Source organism: Amblyomma mixtum, chromosome 2 (genome assembly GCF_055824585.1).
Source record: "Amblyomma mixtum isolate Tamu chromosome 2, ASM5582458v1, whole genome shotgun sequence".
Taxonomy (NCBI): domain Eukaryota; kingdom Metazoa; phylum Arthropoda; class Arachnida; order Ixodida; family Ixodidae; genus Amblyomma; species Amblyomma mixtum.
Window position 1 is genome coordinate 171,025,580 of NC_143013.1, and position 22,696 is coordinate 171,048,275.

At 47.4% G+C, this 22,696-nt stretch overlaps 1 protein-coding gene across 1 annotated transcript; it reads left to right on the plus strand.

The window, feature by feature from the left end:
* Window positions 1-7,385: 7,385 nt before the first annotated feature.
* LOC149361596 (3-alpha-hydroxysteroid sulfotransferase-like) lies at window positions 7,386-19,362 on the plus strand. Its single transcript, XM_089569543.1, has 2 exons — window positions 7,386-7,570; window positions 17,721-19,362. The coding sequence occupies exon 2, from the start codon at window positions 17,749-17,751 to the stop codon at window positions 18,700-18,702; it is 954 nt and encodes a 317-aa protein (XP_089425669.1). The 5' UTR covers window positions 7,386-7,570; window positions 17,721-17,748; the 3' UTR covers window positions 18,703-19,362.
* Window positions 19,363-22,696: the final 3,334 nt, after the last annotated feature.

A 22,696-nucleotide genomic window follows, 5' to 3' on the forward strand; every position in this document is an offset into this window, starting at 1 on the left:
CTTCTGACTGTCTGCGATGGCCACAGCGCAATCTATGTCACGAACCCTTTTTCTTGTCCATCAACGCTTCTCCGCGGCGAATGCCTGGGCCATGTAGAATCAGTCGATCACGCTCTTCCATACTCAGTCTCTGACGAACCTGCCCCTCTCCAGATAGATGCCATTGGTTCGCCTCCTGCTACGCCAAACCAAGACACCGTTTCTGTTTTTTCCACATATATCGATGCCAGCCTTTCGCCGCACCAACGTGATCAGCTCGTCGCATTACTTCAACGTTTCCGTACGTCCTTCGACTTCCCGCACAGCTCTCTTGGCCGCACATCCGTCGTCACACACAGCATTGACACCGGAACGCATGCCCCTTCGCGCCAGCGTCCTTATCGCGTGTCGGCCCCTGAACGCACCGTCATTACCAAGGAAGTGGACGACATGCTTCAACGCGGCGTAATCCAGCCTTCTCACAGCCCCTGGGCCTCTCCCGTTGTTCTCGTGCGGAAGAAGGACGGATCCATCCGCTTTTGCGTTGATTACCGTCGCCTCAACAAGATTACGCGCAAGGATGTGTATCCACTTCCCCGTATTGACGATGCCCTCGACTGCCTGCAAGGCGCAGAATTCTTTTCCTCATTGGACCTCCGCTCCGGCTATTGGCAGGTGCCCATGGCTGCTGCTGAGCGCATTCGAGCGCATGATGGACACAGTTCTCAGCGGACTCAAGTGGCACACGTGTCTGTGCTATCTGGACGATATCGTCGTCTTTTCTCGAGACTTTTCGTCCCACCTGGCCCGCCTCGAGCGTGTCCTGCAATGTTTGACCGACGCCGGCTTGCAACTGAATTTAAAGAAGTGCTGCTTCGCAGCCCGGCGGCTTACCATCTTGGGCCACGTCGTCTCCAAAGAAGGCGTCCTTCCCGATCCTGCAAAACTGCGCGCAGTCGCCGAGTTTCCCCGACCCACCTCCCTGAAAGAGCTGCGTAGCTTCATCGGGCTGTGCTCTTATTTTCGCCGCTTCGTACGCAATTTCGCTTCCATCCTGTCACCCTTGACTGATCTGCTTGCCGGCGACACCAGCCTCTCGTCTTGGACACCAGACTGTGACGCGGCGTTCACAACGCTTCGGCGCCTGCTTGTGTCCCCGCCGATCCTCCGCCATTTCGCCTCCAGCCTGCCCACTGAAATTCACACTGACGCCAGCGGCGTGGGCCTCGGTGCCGTGCTGGCTCAGCGCAAGCCCGGCTGCGCCGAACATGTTGTTGCGTATGCCAGCCGCACTTTGACAAAGGCCGAGCGCAATTATTCCGTGACAGAGAAGGAGTGCTTGACAATAATTTGGGCTATTGGAAAGTTCCGCCCTTACCTATATGGTCGCCCGTTCTCTGTCGTTACCGACCACCATGCCCTCTGCTGGCTGTCGTCCCTCAAAGACCCTTCAGGCCGTCTTGCTTGTTGGGCGTTGCGCTTATAAGAATACGACATTGAAGTCATCTATCGATCTGGCCGTAAGCATTCTGATGCCGACGCACTATCGCGGTCCCCGCTACCTTGTGACTTAGACTCCACATCTTTCGCCACCGCTGATGCGTCCTCCCTTGATATTGCCGACATGCCGTTTGAACAACAACGGGACCCCTGGATCGCTTCCCTCCTCGCTCTCCTGTCTACACCATCTCAGCGACCTGCGACCCGCACTCTCCGTCTTCAAGCCCGCCACTTCGCAATACGGGATGGCCTCCTTTACCGCCGCAACTACCTTCCCGACGGTCGCAAATGGCTCCCCCTCATTCCTCGCCACCTGCGTTCCGACATCTGCGCCTCTTTTCACGCCGACCCCCAGTGCGCTCACGCCGGTGTGGTGAAGACTTACACGCGCCTTCGACTCCGCTTCTACTGGCGGGGAATGTACCGTTTCATTCGACAGTACGTTCGCTCCTGCCCGGAATGCCAACGCCACAAAGCCCCTTCTCGCCGTTCCATTGCTCCGATGCAGCCCTTGCCTTGCCCCATGCGCCCATTCGACCGCGTTGGCATCGATCTCTACGGGCCCCTTCCCATAACTCCGGCTGGACACCGCTGGGTCATAGTGGCAGTCGATCACCTTACCCGCTACGTCGAAACGTCATCTTTGCCATCCGCGTCTGCGCCCGACGTTGCGTCTTTCATCCTGCATCATCTCGTTCTACGCCATGGTTCTCCTAAGGAGCTTCTGAGTGACCGCGGCCGTGTCTTCCTCTCAGACACCGTCGAAGCCCTACTTCGCCAATGCCGCATTGTTCACCGCTCTTCTACGGCCTACCACCCTCAAACGAACGGCGTTACTGAACGTTTCAATCGCACATTGACCGACATGATCGCCAAGTATGTTGCCTCGGACCACTCAAACTGGGACCGCATTCTCCCATTTGTGACATATGCGTACAACACTGCCACACAGAGCACAACTGGCTTCTCTCCGTTCTTTCTTCTTTACGGCCGCGAGCCTTCCTGTACCATTGATACCGTGCTTCCGTATCGCCCTGATATCTCCGAGTCTCTTACCCTTTCTCAAGCAGCGACCTATGCTGAAGAATGCCGCCAGCTTGCCCGCTCTTTTACAACGCAAGATCAGAATCGCCAGAAGCACCTTCGCGCCCCTACCAGTCCGCTTCCGTCCTATACCCCAGACTCGCTCGTGTGGCTTTGGGTTCCCTCCACCAGTCCCGGTCTCTCCACAAAACTCATTTCAAAGTACCACGGCCCGTACCGTGTCGTCTGCCAGACCTCTCCAGTCAACTACATCATTGAACCGCTTTCGCCGCCGCAAGATGCGCGCCGTCGTGGCCGTGAAACAGTGCACGTTGACCGTCTCAAGCCGTACTACGATCCGCCTACCATCTGTGTGCCCTAAGTCGGCAGGATGCCTCCTTTTTCGCCGGGGGGTAATTGTAGTGTAGCAGCCGTGCTCGCTCACTGTGGTGAACTGTAGTAGTGAAAGAAGACGACGATCCTGAGGTGTGACGCTCGCTCGCAGCCCGAACGCTTGGCCTGCACCTTTGCTGAACGTTGCAAAGCGACCTAGGTTCTGCTCAGCCACAACCCCATCCTACAATATATATATATATATATATATATATATATATATATATATATATATATATATATATATATATATATATAAGCAATTATGTGTTGGCAGCTGATTGATTAATATAAGATAAAGTCACCAGAAGTTGAAAAACATAACATTTAATTCACGGCGTTTCGGCTGGAGGACCAGCCTTTTTCGAGTGTATTACAGTATTCGAAACAAGAAGCTTTTATAGCATCCGCGAGGTACAGGAAAAAGTGTGAAACACAAATGCAAAACAATGGTGAGGGGAGAGGTTTAAAAAAAAAAGTTGGTTACAACTTGAAAAGGCGGCAGGTATTCGGAAGGAGGTAACGACAGAAACGTCGATGACGAGCGCGAAGCTCTGCAGCGCACAGCTGTCACAGGGTTGTGACCAAAAAAAAACTTTACTGCACAAAAACTTTACAAAATGGCACTTATCACGCATTGCCGCGACAAGCGCGAAGCGCCTGGCAGCCACGCAGCGAGAAGGCAACGAGAAGGCAACATTTCAGGAGGAAGTTCTAGGCATGGGGGTCCGCAGGTTAAATCATTCTGAGATTATCGAGTTGAGTCGATGTTGGTGTAAGTAAGAAAAGTAAAAGTCCTTGTCATTTTTTATTTATTTACAGCAACATCGACTCAACTCGATAATCTCAGAATGATTTAACCTGCGCGTGCATGCAAATCTCGAAACCACATGCACTACACCAAACTTTATCAAAGTGCTCTCACCATGTCATACTTGTTTGGTGCCACATTTAATCAGTAGTTTTTCTTTTTCTCTTTTCTCTTCCTGTGTGTGCGTTAACATTTGTGTTACATTTTCTTTAAAGATATTTAGAGCTAATTTTTTTCTGCTCTTCCCTTCTTTTGTTTTGTTCCCCCAAATTCAGCTTTGCCTTCCCATTACGCGCTCGGGTTAGCTCAGTATTTTACCCGACGGACGCTGTTTTTTCACGGGAAGCTCACTGCGGGATACGGGTTTGGACAGCCTAGTATATTTATGGGAAAAGGGGCGCCAGATTGTCTGGTAGAAAAGCCCGACAGGAGAGCAAAGCGACGAAATGACGCAAAAATACGCAGAGGGCACAGTCGCAAGTTGCCGTTGCAGCGGTTAACAAGTGAGTGTTGGCCGTCTCTCGAACGCGTCCCTTGCAAGCGTCTCAGGATACCTGATACGGGCAGCCCGCTCGGACCCGGCGGCGTCTTGCGGGGGTGTGCGCGTATTGGGGGGGGGGGGGGGGGGGGGGGGGGGTAGCGGCTTCCGTGTGCGCAGAGAGCCGAGTTTAACGCTCTTTTGCCCCTTCTATCGCTGTGCTCTTCAGGCTCGTTCTTTGCTACTACTCTACCATTTCCCCCTCCCCGTTTGTTTTTCTGGTTGCTGTTCAGCCGCGGCCCGTGTGAGACTTGTGCTGCCTATTATACGGTCCCCTGCCCTCATTCTCAAGTTTGTTTAGAGGGTGGAGATTATACCTCCTCGCTTGTTCTGTGTCCTTATATTGACGAAACGATTCATTGTAAGCCTGCCCTGACGAAGGGAATACCATTCCCGAAACTGTTGGCAAAATAAACGTTAAAAGAACAGTCGTGTTTATCGTAATACTGTACCTAAACTAGTATACCGGGCCATTGGAACCCCTACTGAATATATATATATATATATATATATATATATATATATATATATATATATATATATATATATATATATATATATATATTGATTCAATTTGAGTGAGTTGACACCTCAGCAGTCGTGAAGGCATTGTGAATCAGGGTGTAGAAGTCTCTTATGTGAAAATACTGGAAGATATCTTTAACGACTGCACAGCTGCCCAAGTACTTCTTTGAGCCACCAAAGAAATTTCAATAAGGAAGGCTGGCAGGCAGGGAGGCACGATCTCGTGAATGCTATTCGCCGCCTGTTTACAGGAGGTTTTCCGAGGCCTCGATTAGGAGCTTTTGGGGGCAAGAGTTAATGGAGAGTAGCTAAGTAATTTTCGATTCGCTGATGGCACTGCCTTGATAAGTCCCTCAGGAGATGAGCTTCGAAGCATGACCAATGAATTAGACAAGCAGAGCAGAACAGTAGGCCTTAATGATTTGTCAAAGAAAACATACACTCGCCAATGATGCAAAGAAAATAAAAAGAATTGACGTTTCGGCGCCCGTACGGGGGTGCCTTGATCACAAAGAAGCCGAGATCACAGTCTCGCAAGGAAACAGGAGTTCACAATTGCTAGCGAGGTGCTGAACGTGGTAAGGGAATATGTCTTCTTAGGGCAGGTAGCAGCCACTGATCCGCATCATGAAAGGGAGATAACTAGAAGAGTAACAACGGGGTGAAGCGAATGTGGCAGCCCTATCTCACATCAACAAACGACAGCTGCATTTTACTGGTACTCACCTACGGGGCAGAAACGTGGAGGCTAGCAGAAATGGTTAATCTGAAGCTAAGGACAACGCAGCGAGCTATGGAAAGAAAAATGGCAGGCGTAACGTTAAGAGACCGCAAGCGGACAGAGAGACTGAGGGAACAAAATCGGGTTGTTATTGCATCCTAGTCCAAATCGAGAGGAAGAAATGGGCTTGGGCACGGCATGTAATGCCAAGGCAAGATGATCGCTGGCCCTTAAGGGTAACGGAGGGGTTTCCAAGAGAAGGCAAACATAGCAGGGGGCGGAGTAGCGTATGATTTTTGGCTGGACGAAATTGAGTAATACCATGAAATAAATACAAATTGAATATCCATTTTTTCTTTTTTTTTCCTGGATTAACAAGGCAGACGTGTTGCCCGCTCAAATTATTTAACAGGTTATTTAGGACCTGCTTTCCTATGACTAATTTTTGTGAATTTACTTTTAGAGAGACGCCTGCAGATGGGGCTGACGAGCGTCGCCCAGCAAGGCGTTCAACAGACAGAGAGCACAGCTTGCGTGCCTAATAACAGCTGCCTGACAATGCATTGTTCCTACGACGTTTTGGAACACTTGAGTTACCTCAGGTAGGTGCAACTCCCGTTATGTCATTACCCAAATCTTTTTGAAGACCTTTAAACGATTTTGAAGCGAACATATTCACCACGCTAGTCAACACCGCGCTTCGCGTTAGCCGGCGTATGACGGAGCACGAGTGACGTCACGCACGGCGCAGACTACTGCGCATGCGCGCCGCCGCTTCTCCTCCTCACCACCGTTCTACCTTTCGCCGCAGCCGTGCAGAGTGCGCATTTGAAAGGAGGGGCATATAAGGCGCGCTTGCCCATAGAACAAGCTCACGCTGCCGCGCGCTATGCGTCATCGTTTGTCGTTCGCCGCAAGCGAGTGTTTATCGCGGATCACCGCTGCTTTTAGCTTCGAGATATCCAGGCTTAACCGTAGCTAAGCCCAAGCCAATATTTTTTCGTTCATTTCGTGATATCACCTCGCTCGGATGACAGCCTGGACATAGATTATTAAGGCGGAAGACTTTAATGCCTCATCGGTGTAAGCAGGAGTCGTCGACAGAAATGTCACGCTTTTCAATTGGTCGAAATGGTCATGGCGTCACAGTGAGCGAATTTCAAACGGGCCCAATCGTACTTTGGCTAGTAACCATGCAACCAATTAAACGGATGATAATAGTGATGCTCCAAGTGTGTGGTACTGAGTTTACTTAATCATCCAATTAACCTAATTAACCTTTCTAGTCAGACCAGAAAGACAAATAAAACCGAGTAGCAAATTGGTCGAGCTGGGGAATCGAACCAGGGTCTCCGGAGTGCGAGACGAGCACGCTAACCACTCCGCCATGCCAGCACGATGGCTTGGAACGAACAAAGGCGCGTCTACTGACTACGGCCTCTTCGTTCATTCCCATCTTCCTGCCTTCCCTTACGGCGAGGTCCAGGTGTCCACCGAGATATGCGAGACAAGTACATTTCCTTTCTTCAAAAACCAATTTACCGACGAGCAAGGCGTAGAGCCGAACGGGCGATGGCGTTCTGTGGACTCCCTGGCAGCGTTGCAAGACGCTGTCGCGTTCCACTCTTAGAGGCGAAGCTTAACATCTTAACCACACGTCACTGACACTAGCAGCAACACCGCGTGAAGTCTTTCGTCTCTCCGCGCTTTAGGTCAACAAAGTGCCCCGCTGAATTTTTCAGCTATTATTCAAAGTGTTTAGCTTGCTCACTTGCGCGCTCAAAGAAAAGTCAACTTAGAGGCACACTAGATCTCTAGGTAGCAAATGCACTCGCCGGCGTCTACTATGCATACCGCCGCCACTCTCGGCAGTCCTCCATTGAAAGGGAGCGATGCACCCTTGAGATAAAGAGCAGATAGCACGTGCGTCAGTCTGGAATATGCCAGAAGGTGTGGGTTGTTGGTGTCCTATCACCTGACAAATATATCTGGCTGCTGGGCATTAGTCGCACTACACACGCGTCCGCGACAGTGGAATCGTTCACCAGAAAAGTGCTTACTTTACAGCCGGCCCAGATTGGTATGTTTTGCTTTACTCTTCATTGTGGTTTGCTTTGCAACTATTTTTCTGCAACTTGTCGTAAAGAACTACGTGCTGTTCTTTTCTGGCGGCCGCTGTGAAAGGAAAGAGTGAAACTTTGAAACTTAGAAACCTAGTGGTCATGCATGCTACGCACAAGTTAATTTTAGAAGTGTCAGTTAGTATCGTAAATATTAATCTGCGTTTTCAAGAGTGCTATATTTTTGTCTCGTCGAACCGTACAAAGCTCATATTTTTGTGGGTCGGAAGGAATTGAAGTTTGATCGTGCATGCTATTCATGCAGTATCTTTGGCGCCTTAACCATCTGGTCAAATCGGAAAAGAAACATATGAAATAATGCCAAAATTATTTTCATATAAAATATCCACTGCTGTTTGAAGGCATCAGATCAAGACTTCTTTATCTGAGCTGTGTGATATCCGAAATGTGCGTCAGTCTAGTTAGTTCAAAAGGGTTTTATGAAACAAGCTCTATATGGGTGAAGAAATTTTAAAAATTTCTGAAATGAAAGATATGCAAATGTTTATTTAGCGATACTATGCGCATGGGCAGTCAGATTAGTAGGGTAAAATAATTTTTGGGTTTTGTTTTTGCACTGAAAAATATATCGAGAAAGAACGAGCGCATGCGATTGCCGGGTTAGCTTATGTTTTGGTTACTGCAGCACACTGTATAAAGCTCATGTTTGAAGAAGCACACCCACGCTCCCTTCATCTTTACGTGAGTAGCTGTCAGGACGTCACTTTGTTATTCACATCATCTTTTTAGCTTACCTTTGCGAACACAAATGAGGAAACAACCTAAGGCACAGTTCTGTGGTCTAATGTCAAATTCGAGCTTTTAATCTCGCTTTTCACGAAGGCGATTCGCCAAACTCAACTGTAGCCAATGTAAGGCCGCTCTTTATTCTTCATGATCTTGCCATGTCAAATGGGGCGGAATGTAGATGCGGTACTTGTGAGAAATCAATGTATCAAAAATTGTAGCAAAACTAATGATTCATTATTCATGAAATTTTTTTCCTTTCGGAATGCGTCGTCAATTTAGTAACACGGAATTGAAAAAGCTGTCTTTCCAGTGCTGAATAGTCTCAAACAGTGTTGCTTGCAAGCACATTGGGGCTACAGGCTATCCCGTAGCAACACAATAGCATTCGAGATATATTATCGTTCAATACTCTCAGCCTCCTGGCAGCGGCCCAAGCCCGATTTCTACAAATGGCTTAAGGGGGAAAAGACTTAGAGAAAAAATGTCAATATTTCGCGGTGTATATACATGAACTTTTTCCAGATATATAAATACTTTTGACATAAAAATTCCACTTTTTCGTCTCCAGAATACTGCTTTCTATTGCATATCGTCCCACGTAATGTGATGAAAAAGCTGCAGACTTAAGAAATTATGGATGAAGGCTGGTTCAGCATTTAATGTGTTGCGACTGAGGTGGTAAAGGTCAAGACGATCTTAAAATTCCTTTTTCGTGAACCACAATTTTTGGTTTTCAATTTTTGTGCTGCAGTGTCGGTTCACATATCTTGAGTGAGAAAGTTTGATACAAGAAGGTTGGAAATCGCATATCTGAAAAGCGTAGGATTTCCTCAGCTGCACTATGGTCCTGGCAGTGAAACAACACAGACGCAGTATAATTAAGTACATCAGTTGAGATTAAATCTGCTTCGCAAGGTGAGCATCTAGGCAGAAAGCTGTAACTAGAAGAACAGCCATTATTCTATAGTTTCCTCGAATTACACTAACGCCGCGGTTCAAGAAACAATTTTTTAGAGTCATTACCGGCCGATTTCTCAAATTAAACTTCAGGACACCCCAAAAAATAACGCATACAAGCTGCTGTAACAATTTTAAAGAAACAATTTTTACCATTCTTTCGAATTTGAAAGCTGCGCGACCATTTAAGAAAACAAGTCCTTCGGAACCGACCTTATTCTTCGGCGTTGAAAAGCTTTTCGTGCATTGTAACTAAGTAATTTCAGAATATATCAACCCATGGCCGCTAGCCGAGGTGTCAATTTCTCTACTCATTTTATATGTCTATGACTGATGGTTAGAAAGAAGGGCGATGCAAATATTTTTGCCGTGAACAGATATATTAGGAAGCACAAAAGCACACAGTGAAAATGTGTACTCTTGCGCATCCGCGCATTTCTTTTTTTTAGTTTCGTTACCATAGATCAAAGATATATTATGAGGGCAGATATGAAACATTTACATAAAATTGATAGCTTCAGCTGAGTGCGTTTGGTTACTTTTGCGACGATTTGAAATATTATTCTTACATGTTGTGAACCTGACGATGGAAAGTTTTTTTGCTGAATTGGGAGCTTTTAATCTGTATGGTAACCAGTAAATATTCACCGAGACGTCTGTCACTAATTAAGATATATCATTGGGTGAACTTGAATAAACTACAGAACAATAAGAAATTTGGATTGAAATTAAAAAAACACATTTTGATATGTACGTATGCTATATTAGTACTGGTATTCTACATGGTGTGGGTATTCATAACCGTTTAAAGCGTCTGTAATATTTCTGGAGTAGTAGCTGCAGACGATCGCAAAGGGACCCTTTTTTAGGCATATTGCTTTTTTTAGTACCACTCCTCCTAAAGGGCTGAAAACATCTTGTGAGAAAGAGGCCAGGCAGATGCATTTCTTGAAAACACACAGTGAACAAGAGAGAGGGAAGCCTCGGGCTGCTTTCCAATTTTTCGACCTGAGGACTTGTCTTACTCTTGCAGTCACGTGCCTGCAGCTATTTATATTGCATTTATAATTATTGTACAGTGCGTCCAGGTAATCCTCACGGTTTCACGCTTTTACTTTCCGTTCTGATATTACTATTATTGGACAGGGTGTGTTGCTGGGCAAGCTAGTTTGACGTGCTGAACATGCATCGCTGGCAGACGAGGGACAAAGGAGAGACGCCCTGTGTGTGTCGTCTCTCTTTCGTCCCTCGTCTGCCAGCGCTGCATGTTCAGGACCATTCTTGGAGCACTGAAGTTTCCTGCTATCATTTAAAGACCTTTTATCCACTGGTATATCGTTTACCTTGAAGAAATTCTGATTGTACAACCTAAAAGAACTCGCCCAATATTTTCACAGGATAATTAAAAATTTAACCCTAGTTTTATGTTATGTGCAGGCATGCTGCAGTATATAAACATAACTTTGGATGCGGGCCAAAGGTTTGTGGCTGCCTCATTGCATTTCTCTGTGACATCACGGCCAGATTCTGTCTCCCCATTTCTGTCTGTGATCATTTTCCCCTCATGCGTCGTATTCCACAAGGCGCAATCGATCACTGACTATTTTTAACCATAAGATGGCTCCCCTATCTCTTATTCCGGTACTTATCCCAAACCTCAAACACACAGCCTATACACACGATTTCTATCTTTGGTGCACCTCTGGATCTGCCGGAAAGGCGGATGACACCTTACAGCAAGGTATCGTTGCAGTCACTAGTTATCTTGACACATTAGGCCTGTCTCTCGCACCTGACGTATCCAAGTTCCTACTCATTACAAAAACACGATAAAAACGCCAACACAATACGTCTCGTCACTTACAATGGCAGGCCACCCTATCCTCGAGTATCATCCTGCCGGCTTCTTGGACTTCATATCCAGGAATAATCTAGGATTCTTTACACTAATCCACCCACGTGGGATACTGCTCTCCCCTATAAACACGAAATAAATCATCGCTATGACATAATTAGGGAAACTTTTCACGCACACGCACACGCACACGCGCACACACACACACACACGCACGCGCGCGCGCAGTTTACTCTGACGAAGGCCAATAAAGTTGTTCTACCGTGTGTCAACCGAATTACCTTTATATATATATATATATATATATATATATATATATATATATATATATATATATATATATATATATATATATATATATATATATATATATATATATATATACCACAGAAGCCAACAGCCACAGAACTCAAGGGACACGGGAGCACATTCATACTTAGCAGCGCAAAAACCGAGGACCAAAGCGAACGAGGAGACACAACACAAGCGCAGACTATCAACTGCATTTTTATTCACGAAAGGGAAGCTTTTTAAAGGCGTTAAAAAATACAAAATTGAAACACAACAACCACTACCGCGCGTGCAAGGAAAGCTATGACATATCATTCCTGCATGAAACGAACATAACAACAGGATAACAAGTGCAATCACATCAAGCCAACCCCCCGTACTGTCTGCCCATACTCAAGAACCTGCGCAGAAAAGGAATCTCCTTTAGTGCAGGCTGACCGACGGTGATGCGGCACACGCGTCTCCTTTTTTAATCAGGTAAGCTTCCATCAGCTCCCGGCAAACCTTATCGCTGTGCATGAACAAGATTTTTGTCCTATCTAGGTGGGGAAAGCAGTCTTTGCAACCCCTGCAATGCAAGGAGAGGTTGGAAGACACAGCACCTTTCAATGATCTCCGGTGTTCCGCTAAACGCTCATTGATACACCGACCGGTCTGGCCGATGTAATTCTTACCACAGGAAAGCGGAATGCGATATACAACACCTGTGTCACAATCTGCGATCCTTTTTCTGTGGGCTATCGTACAACTGCCCCTCCCGCGGACACCACCATGCTCAAGCTTATTTTGCACAGCACTGCACACACCAGCAAGCTTATTCTTCGCGGTGTAAACAACGCTCACCCCATACCTCGCCCCCACTTTGTTTAGGCGATGTGAAATACCGTGGACATAGGGAATTCCTACCAATCGTTTTTCCTCGCATCCTCTTTTACTATGACCTCGGGCCTACTGGTCCTGGCCAAGATCCTTTCCGTGACTCTAGCCAGAGTGTGATCAGGAAAACGTGCTTCCTTAAGCCGGCGTATTTGTGCCAGGAAGCTTGTTTCAACCTTGTGGCAGCAAGATTTCGAGAAGGAGGCTTTTAGGCAAGAACTAGCAATGCCGGCCTTTAACAACTTCGAATGACCAGATCTGTGATTGAGGAGGGGGTTTTCCGTCCTTGGGCGATACTCCCAGCACACCCCACTCCCATGGCAACCAATCCTCAGGTCTAGGAACTGTATGAAGCCTGACTGCGGTAATTCAAATGTGAACTTCAGACCGTCGCCCCTTTCCTTGAATACCTTGACGACGTCCGGGATAACCCTGGGGGAACTATCTTTTAGAAGGATCAAAAAGTCATCAACATACTGGAAGACTCTTTCAGCAAGATCAGCAAGGTCTTCAGCTAATTTAACGTCCATTCTGCTTAGGAATATGTCGCTCAAAACAGGTGCGACACGGGATCCAATGCAGACGCCAGACCTCTGGACGTACACTTTCCCGCCCCACCCGACGAAGGCCGAGTCGAGGTAAAACTATAAGAGCTCTAGAAAACTTTCTACCGAAATACCACCTTCCGCTATGAACACAACCTCGTCATTATCCTCGATGATGCAATCCTTCACATACTTCATAAGCTGAGCATGAGGTAAAGAGTAAAATCAATCTTCAACGTCTGTGCTGAAGGCGAAATGCCTCTTCTCCTCCACCTGTGACAAGAACTTCACAACATCCGTAGAGTTCCTCACCAAAAATGGGTCGGACAACCTGAGAGAACCCAGATGACGCTGTAGAAATCCAGAAACTGCATGCTGCCAGGTGTCCCGCTCCGAAGCAATCGCCCTGAAGGGAACGTCCGGCTTATGGGTCTTGGCTGTGAAAAACAAGTCCAGAATGGAACCTTTGCTATTGCTGACCGTGGCGCCCATTCGATCCAGATTCATCTCATCCAGGACGACCTTGGCCTGTTTTTGACGGAAGCAGGCCTCAGAGCCACTTCTTTGAAGTTCTTTGCAATTGCCTCTCCTGCCTTCTTGCTGCAAACGCCTTCTGGCGCTAGGACAAAGAATCCCTCCTTGTCAGAAAGGAGAGGCCTCAAGCCCTCAGTCGCCAAGTAGTCCACCAGCTCTTTCATTCTTCCAGAAGTTCTCGTTTTTCCTTTTCTTTTCTGGTCCATTACGATTGCGGAGCACTCGCTAACGCACCTTGATCTATCAGCGTCGGGAACAACCCGGGAGACCTCGCGCGAGAGCGCTAGCAGCTCGAGGGGCCTCAAGGCAGGTTCAAAGCAGAATTTCGGTCCCAATTCCAGAGTCCGTCGGTGACGATCGTCAATCACCCTGTTTTCGCGGACGGTAATCTTCCCCGTGGTCGCTGAGGCTTTTTTCCTTGTTGGTAGCGTAGGACGAATAGTGTTCCACAGGAACTCCGTTAGGCTGTCTGTTGTCCTGGACCAATCCTCGTACAACCGGAGCTGCTGCCGCTCATTGACACCACGCCCGCAGTGAACGCGAAGGCAGAGCTTATAGAAGCGTACCTGTCTCCACCACTCCGACTGTAGAATACGGCAGAAACGTCTTGAGTGCCCAGGGGATGGCTGCAGCCAGCCGCACACAGCTTGGATGTCAGAAGGGCAGAGTTGTTGCTTAATATGCCAAGATGCCGTCCTTGCTCTACACACGCACACTGCTATGAGAGCTGTCAAAACTGCTGGGTTGTGATGGTTAAAAGATACACAAGAAAAAGAGCCCATTGAACAAGAAATGTAGTTAATAAGTACAGAAAGTTGGGCTAGTTGGTGTGGATTCATACTTAGCAGCGCAAAAAACGAGGACCGAAGCGACTCTAGTTTATTTATTTATTTTGTGGTGTTGTTCAATATAGAATATTACTGAATATGTTATCGTTTAAACCTAATTCATTAGGGAAGCAGAAGAAAAAACCACCACATGCCGCCGGTTGGATCCGAAGCCTCGACCTACGAATTACGCGTCCGATGCTCTACCTCTGAGCTACGGCTGTCAAATCTTCTGCTTTTGGGGGTATTTATGTTTACAAGTAACCTAACCTTAAGAGTGTTCATCACCGCCACCCACGGTCGTAAGCGGCGGACGTAGTACGTCCTGAGTTACCGCTAGTGTCACGTGGAACGTCATCGAACGACGAGGGTGGAAGCTGTGTGAGAACCCTGTTGTGCTTCCTATGGCGTCAAGGCTGCCAGAACTGCGGTCCTCGCTAAGCAATTAAGCAAACAAGGGAAGGGGAATGAGGGGCTTGTTATAAATGTGAGACAAGCCAACAGCCACAGAAACCAAGGGACACAGGCGACTTTAATTAATTTATTTATTCCGTGGTGTTGATCAATTTAGAATATTACTGAATATGTTATCGTTTAAAGCTAATTGATTAGGAAAATAGAACAAAAAATGGCTGAGGCTTAGCTAAGGTTAAGCCTAGTCAGATGCGAAGCATATTGATGGCTAGGCTTGGTAATACATGGCTTTCCTTGCTTGACGTTCATCCCGCTCTTCATCGGTCTCTGTGGCACGCTGAAGCTTTCGCTTCTCGTTCAAATCAGCCCTGCTTCTAGGCGGCATCCCAACACCTGGCCGCCTCGTAAGTGCCCGGAGAGTTGTTGTTGTTGTGACTGAGAGAAGGATGAAAAGGAAAGTACACGGGCCTGCTACTGGCTCTAGCCAAGCCACCACCAGCGAGGCAAGCTCAGCTTTATACCGCTGCTGTAGCGTCACGTGGTCAGCTGCAGCGTTTCTGATGTGGAGCCTGCACCTCCGCGGCCGACCGCGCGAGCCGGCAGCCCATCTCTCCTCTGCTGTGACGTCATGTTGTCACGTGGTGTCTCGTGGTCACGCTAGAGGTCAATGGTAGCTCCACCGCCGCGCTCGACGGGCTGTAGTGTAGCTCTAGTAATATGCTTCGCATAAAAACAACTCCATGCCACCGGTGTGATCCGAAGCCACGACCTCCGAATTACGCGTTCTGTGCTCTACCTCTGAGCTACGGAGACGGCTGTCAAATCTTCTGCTTTCGGGGATATTTACGTTCACAAGTAACCTAACCTTGAGAGTGTTCATCAGCGCCACCAACGCCCGCCGCTTACGAAGGTTACGTACCAATTAGCCTAATTAAGCTTTGTAGTCAGACCAGATAAATAATTAAGACCGAGAAGAAATTTGGTCGAGTTCGGGAATCGAACCAGGGTCTCAACAGTGCGAGACGAGCACGGTAACCCCTCCGCCATGTCAGCTGGTTGGTTTGGAATGAACAAAGGCGCATCTAGTGAATACGGTGTCTTCGTTCACTCCCATCTTCCTCCCTTCCCTTAAGGCGAGGTTGAGGTGTCCACCGACATATGCGAGACAGATACATTTCCTTTCCTCAAAAACTAATTAACCGGCAAGCAAGACGTAGAGCCGAACGGGCGATGGCGTTTTGCGGACTCTCTGGCAGCGTTGCAAGACGCTATCGCGTTCCACACTCGGAGGCGAAGCTTAACATCGTAACCTCACGTCAGTGACACTAGCAGCAACACCGCGTTAAGTCTTTCGCCTCTCCGCGCTTTAGGTCAACAAAGCGCCCCCCCCCCTGAATTTTAAGGCGGAAGCCTTTAATGCCTTATCGTTGTAAGCACGAGCTGTCGACAGAAATGTCACACATTTGCTCACACGGTCACGGCCTCCAGCCAAAAAAGAGTGCAGCACTCCACATGCTTGTAATACTTATTGTTGTTTTTTCTAAACACTACCTCGACAAGGCAAAAAGTAGTATTTTTCACCTTGATGCGAAAGCTTTGGCATTAGTGGTTTCATGAAGCTTCAGTAGTTGAGTTTGAAGCAGTATGGCAAAAATATATACTCGCAAAAGCTACACAAAAAGGCAGGAACAAAAATTGTACTCTGAAATTTTGGCGAGCGTACGTTTTCATCCAATCACAAAAAATTTCCCTAGCCAGACAAGATTCTGGCATGTCTTGGGTTTAAGTCTTTTCGCTTATCCATCAAAGATATATCAGTGGAATACCCGCCGCGGTGGCTGAGCCGCTACGGCGCTCGGCTGCTGGCCCGAAAGATGTTGGTTCGATCTCGGTCGCGGCGCCTGAATTTCTATGGAGGCGAAATTCTAGAGGCCCGTGTGCTGTGCTATGTCAGTGCACGTTGATGAACGCCAGGTGGTCGAAATTTCCGGAGCCCTTCACTACGGCGTCCCTGATAGCCTGAGTCGCTTTGCGCTGTTAAACCCCAATAAATCAATCAACAAATCAAATCAATATTAGTGAACTTCATATCTTTAAGTAGCAAGGTTTGTGGTATACAGCGCAGAATAACCCGCCTGTGATTATAGATTCGCATTTTTATCAGATCACAGATCAAATCCTTAAAATTAGCAAAGTCCTCCAAGTTCCCAAACTCTTGGGCAATATAATCAAGGTCTGAACTCGGCAAAACTAACTGGACGCACTTCGAGATAATTAGAAATGCGTTCTAAAGAGCTTCAATCATGTCTCCGCAAAATATTATAAGACATTCGTTAACAAAGCTGATGCAAACAGCAGTGGGCATAAAGATATGGTCTACTTCAAGACTTAGGTATTGGAACAGGATGATTGTGATACATTTTCTGTCACATATGAACATTCATATAGTGCACAATACATAGAGAAGATATAAAAAAAAATTTATTCATGAGTTGTCCTTGTAGTTATGTCCATTCAAGAAGCTTGCGCAATAGTGTTTATTTTATCTGCGGAAGACAGTTGCGTGAAATAAATGTTGTTTTTAGACTGTCGTTTTGATTGCAGCCAGTTAAATATTCACGGTGATAGCTTAAATGTGTGTTAATAATAACCTCCAATGTTAGTAATGTCTTTTCATGCACCAAGCTTGCGAAAGTTTAGAGGAATGAATATTTTGAAGTGGTCGAAACTTGCTGAGCGCACTCTGGGCTGTCACGAACAAGCAGCACCACATTTCCAGCATCTGCTGGTGCTTGCTTTACTAGTTGTTTGCGATAGAAATTGTCAAAACAGCACGACGTTTAAGCATGGGAGCCCATCTCGTCTTGGCCGACAACATTTTATGCTGCCAAAATATTTTTGAAAAGACCATGCTTGCTGATCTGTGCCTTCTAGATTTCAGTCCATGACGTATAAGAATCCGAAGTCGCGCCTCAACTTCGAGCAGGTTTTCACTGCATGATTTTATCTGAAATTGTCTATAATACCTGATAACACCATAAACCGAATGCTTCCTTTCCAGAATAAACACTACCCGATAATTCCCAGCCATGCCAAGTCGCAGGCCCTATCGTCAAATCATCAACGGTGTGCCCAGATGTCCATGGCTAAATCCTGTAATCTTCCGGGAAAGCCTCTCCTTTCGTGCAGCGAAGGGTGATCTAGTGCAGAGCTCCTTCGTCAAGAGCGGGACGCATTACGTCCACTACATCATTCAGCTGATACTGAAGCGCGGGGAACCCGTCAGGACATACAGTGAGTTCACCAGTAACACTCGCCTATTAGAATACATGGACTGCGCTGACTGGACTTCTTCTCTTCCCATGAGGTTGTTTTTCACGCACCAGCCTTTACGCCGTGAGATGATGAACGACGAGGCCAAGTACGTGTACGTGGCTCGGAACCCCTGGGACGTGTGCACATCGTTGTTCCGCATGGTGACAGATATCAGTATCTACCGGTTTCAGGATGGCACATTCGAAGAGTTCCTGGACCCATTCATGGAAGGTGACCTAGGCTACGGGGACTACTTCGACCACGTGGCTTCGGGATACGCGCTGAAGGATGAACCGAATGTGTTTTTTGTTACCTATGAAGAGCTCATGAAGGACAAACGGGCTACCGTTTTAAAACTGGCTTACTTTCTGGGCGATTGTTACGGTCAAGCTTTGCACCAAGACGAGCAGGTTTTAGAAAATATCCTGGAATGGTCGAAACCGGAGAACATGAGAAAAGTCATCGTGTGGGACCTCGGAGGGAACCCTACGGCCGGATGGGATGACTTCTTTGTCAGAAACCATTTGTCAAGCAAGCGAGGCCACGAAGGAGACCACGAAAAATACAGCTTAGTCAAAGAAGCAAGGGTAGGAAGCTGGAAGGATTACTTCACGCCAAGCCAGCTGGCTCGTTTTGAGAATAACATAAAAAACAACGAAGAAAAGGCCTGTTTCATGCACCTGTGGAATGATATTCGTGAAGAGGCGATTGCGATCTCGAGTACTTGAGTCCCACAAACTTCCCGTCAACCCGCCGTATTAGGAATGGGAGTGCAGCTGCCTTGTTTGAGACTGGAGAACGTTTAATGAAAACATGCTGTGAAGTTACGCAGCCAAAGTGATCGTTTGTGTTGTTTTGAATATTATTTGCTGCTGCTGACGCGCACCACCATTTCCGAGATTTTAAGAACTAAATTTGTGGATAACTGCAAGGACTATAGTTTATTGTTATACTCGCGCTCCTTGTGGTCGCATGTAGCCACTGGTAATCTTACTTGCCGCTATGCCAGTACTGGTTGTGCTGAGCTCTGGACTGCTGGAGGCGCCCCTCGAAACAAAATATACATGCCTCGCACCCTGCAGCATTGGTGTTATGCTGCTGAGCATGAAGTGGATGGTTTCTTTCAAGCAGCGGCACTGAATTTCAACGGAGTTCAATTTGAGAACATCGTGTTACGTGTGAGTTCACGGCAAAGGCTCCTAGATGGCCGAAGTTTATTCAAGGCCCGTCGACACTGCGCCTGTCACAGCTGTCGTTTAGCTTCAGACTTCAACTCCAAGAAACAAGGCAAGATCGTAAACATCTTCCATATGTTTTTGCGAGACCAACGGCTGCTGTCGTTTTCCTGAATGTGTCAATTCAAAAATAAAAGCATTGCTCCAAACGAACGCTAAATGAACTTTCTGCTTCTCTATCATTTAGAACCAGTGGTGGCATCGAGGACTATTAGCAGCAGTGGCGGTCTTTTTTGTTTTTGGTTTCCTGAGAACGCTGGGATACTCTTGTTCATGAAACACCGAAAAACATTAACCCCAAATGTCAGGATGTAGGCAACCATCGCCCAAACTTATACAGTCCATCTTCCTTCCTTCGTGCCCAGATAGGGGTATTTGCTTTTGGACCTGGTAGGTAGGTAAAAGATGTCTTTTAATATTTAGGGACGAAAAGTAGCTTCCTGCTGAAGTCCTGGAACAGTACCAAATTTCAAACTTGCTATTTGCGCTCGCCGCCGAACACGGTGCCCTAAGAACTTTTCAAAACGATGGGTGGTGTTCACGGCAGCGAAATATACTGAAGCGAAACTTACGTGTCAATATTAGCGCCTGCGGCCTATCTCGCTCACCTCGTGTGTGGGCAAGCTAATGGATACAATGGTGCGGGATAGGCTCTCCGAATACTTGGAACAGCGGAATACGTTTCCAGACACTATGTTCGGCTTTCGCCCGCATAAGTCGGCACAGGACATACTCCTCCAACTCAACAGAGACATAATACAACCAGTTGAACATCCACATAATGACAAGGTCGTCCTTGCCTTGGACTTGAAAGGAGCCTTCGACAATATCAAGCACAGCGTCATACTGACACATCTCAATGAGACCCACTGTGGCCGCAACACTTTCAACTATATCAAAGACTTTCTCACCCATCGAGCAGCATTAATCAAAATCCAAGAGGTAGAATACGGTCCGTATCAAATGGGTACGCGGGGGACACCACAAGGCGCGGTGCTATCCCCCCTACTCTTTAATTTGGCGATGCTCCATCTCCCGGACCAGTTGCAGGGTATTGAAGGCATACGGCATGCGCTGTATGCCGATGATATCACGATCTGGGCCACAGAGGGAAACTTAGGGCGCATGGAGGAATGCCTGCAAACAGCCGCTCACGTAGTGGATCGCTACGCAGGGCACAGTGGTCTCCAATGCGCACCCAGCAATCTGAATTTGTACACCTTAGGGCATCAGCTAAGGACAATACCAAAATACATCTCTCCTTAACAAGTGGCCCCATACATGAGGCCAAAGAAATTCGAATACTCGGACTCTTCATCAATAACGAAAGAAGAGTAGACACAACATTGCACAAGCTCTGCAAAATTGGAGACAAGGTGGGCCGTATGGTCCGTCCCGTCTCCAATAAGAGAGGGGGTTTGCGAAGCAGGGATGCAGTTCGGCTGGCCCATGCTTTCGTAATCAGCCGAATTCTCTATTCGGTCCCTTATCTACACTTGCGGAAGCACGACGAAGACAAAGTTGAGGTAATACTCCGTAAAATGATGAAGAGGGTACTTGACCTTCCTGTCTCCACCTCCAATGCGAGACTTCTTGCATTAGGAGTGGTGAACACCTTTCAGGAGCTCAAGGAAGCCCATCTCACAAATCAATACATGAGGCTAGCCCAAACGAAGTCGGGCCGGGACTTGTTAACCCGGCTTCACATCCAACACGATTTCCACATTCAGGAGCGGGTCCGAGTGCCCGACCTCTGGAGACGCGCCGTCAGAGTTCGACCCCTCCTCACCAAGATGTTCGACCCCTCCCCAATAAGATGGATAAGGAAGACCGTAGTGGTCGTCGCCAGGCTAGGGCGGAAGCCTTAGCGCGCCACTATGGCAACAAGCAAGGTGTCTACTACGTATATGTAGCCGGGCCGATCCACGGGGGGTGGTACACAGCCGCGGTCATACATCAAGAAATACAGGTGGATGGGCTCTCCTTTCGAGCCCCAGGAACAACACAAGCTGAAGTGGTTGCTATCCCCCTAGCTGCTTCTGATACCAAATCAAAACACATCATAACAGACTCGCGTTCGGCGTGTAAAAATTATGAGGCTGACTGGATAACTCCACTAGCTGAACGAATACTAAGGAACTGCAGCCGAGACACCGATCCTACTCCCCGCTGCATAGTTTGGACTCCGGGCCATCAGGGCCTAGCAGGAAACGAAGCTGCAGACGCGGCGGCCCGAGCACTCATTCACCGGGCGTTCCCATTGGCTCCTCAGCACCTGAAACCTGAAGGTGGTTCTTTACTCTCGTTCAAAGATATAGCATCTTATTATAAGGATAGGCACCGCGTGTACCCAGCCCCTGCAAAGGGACTGGGGAAAGCAAACGAACGCGTTCTACTTAGACTATTCACTAATACAATGCTGTGCCCGGCAGTATTAAAACACTTCGATCCCGCGTTCACTGGCAGGTGCAAACACTGTGGCGAGGTGGCTGACACCTACCACATGGTTTGGGCTTGCCAGCGCAACTCAGCTCTCTCCCCCCACCCCTAACCTACCAGAGAGGAATGGGAGGCGGCCCTGCTTGGCTGCTCGGACCTTCAGGCCCAAAAGGCTTTGGTCAAGAGGGCTAAGCTGGCGGCTTCGACGAATGGGGTCCCGGAATAGGGACTCCACCCATTGCGGGGCTCCTTAAGAGAGCCTCACCTCTTTTGTTAACATCTCTTTAGAGAAGAACGCCTAGACTGATCACAAAATCAAACGAAAATGAATATTCTCTTCTTCCAGAGAAGAGCAGTGTCATGGCCTGTTAATTCCTGATATTGATTCGTTCTGGTAATTTTAAGAGTAATGGCTAATCGTTTGTAGCCTAGCGGAACTTTTCCGCCCTACGGCTTACAGTCAGAAGATGACATCACACTAACACGATATAGCGTCGATCGTTCAATGTTGAAACTGTTCATCGCTATCAAAAAACCAAGTACAGAATGTATTTGTTGATGTGTTTGCGGAGTTTCTTGATTGTTATTTAGGAGCACCGAAACAATTACCAAATTACATTTTGTCATAAAATAGCCGTTCTCTGTGTCCTGGCCAGAAATTTTCTCACTTCTTGCCCTCGAACGAACGGCCAGCTGCTGCCTTGAGAGATTATTTTTAGCTATCCTTTCTGTTTTATTTTTAAATGGTCTAGGCCCGAAATGCTTAAGCGGCACCGGCCGATAGGCTTTGCATTTCTTTTCAGTCAAGTCCAACCATAAACGATCGCCCCGTAATCCCCCATCATATTTCCCTAATAACAAATGCCTACCTGGGAAAACTTGTCCTTGGAAAGAACATGAATGCAAGCGCTTCCATTTACGATATACTGCTATGCCGGCACGAGCGCCAGCTCTACTTACCCTGGATAAAGCTCCACATATAATCACTACTGCAGAGCATATCACGCCTGCGATGATATCATAGGATTTTAAATTTCTTAAACAAATT

Coding starts and splice junctions, on each gene's coding strand:
- LOC149361596 (XM_089569543.1), top strand. CDS start 17,749: ATGCCAAGTCGCAGGCCCTATCGTCAAATCATCAACGGTGTGCCCAGA.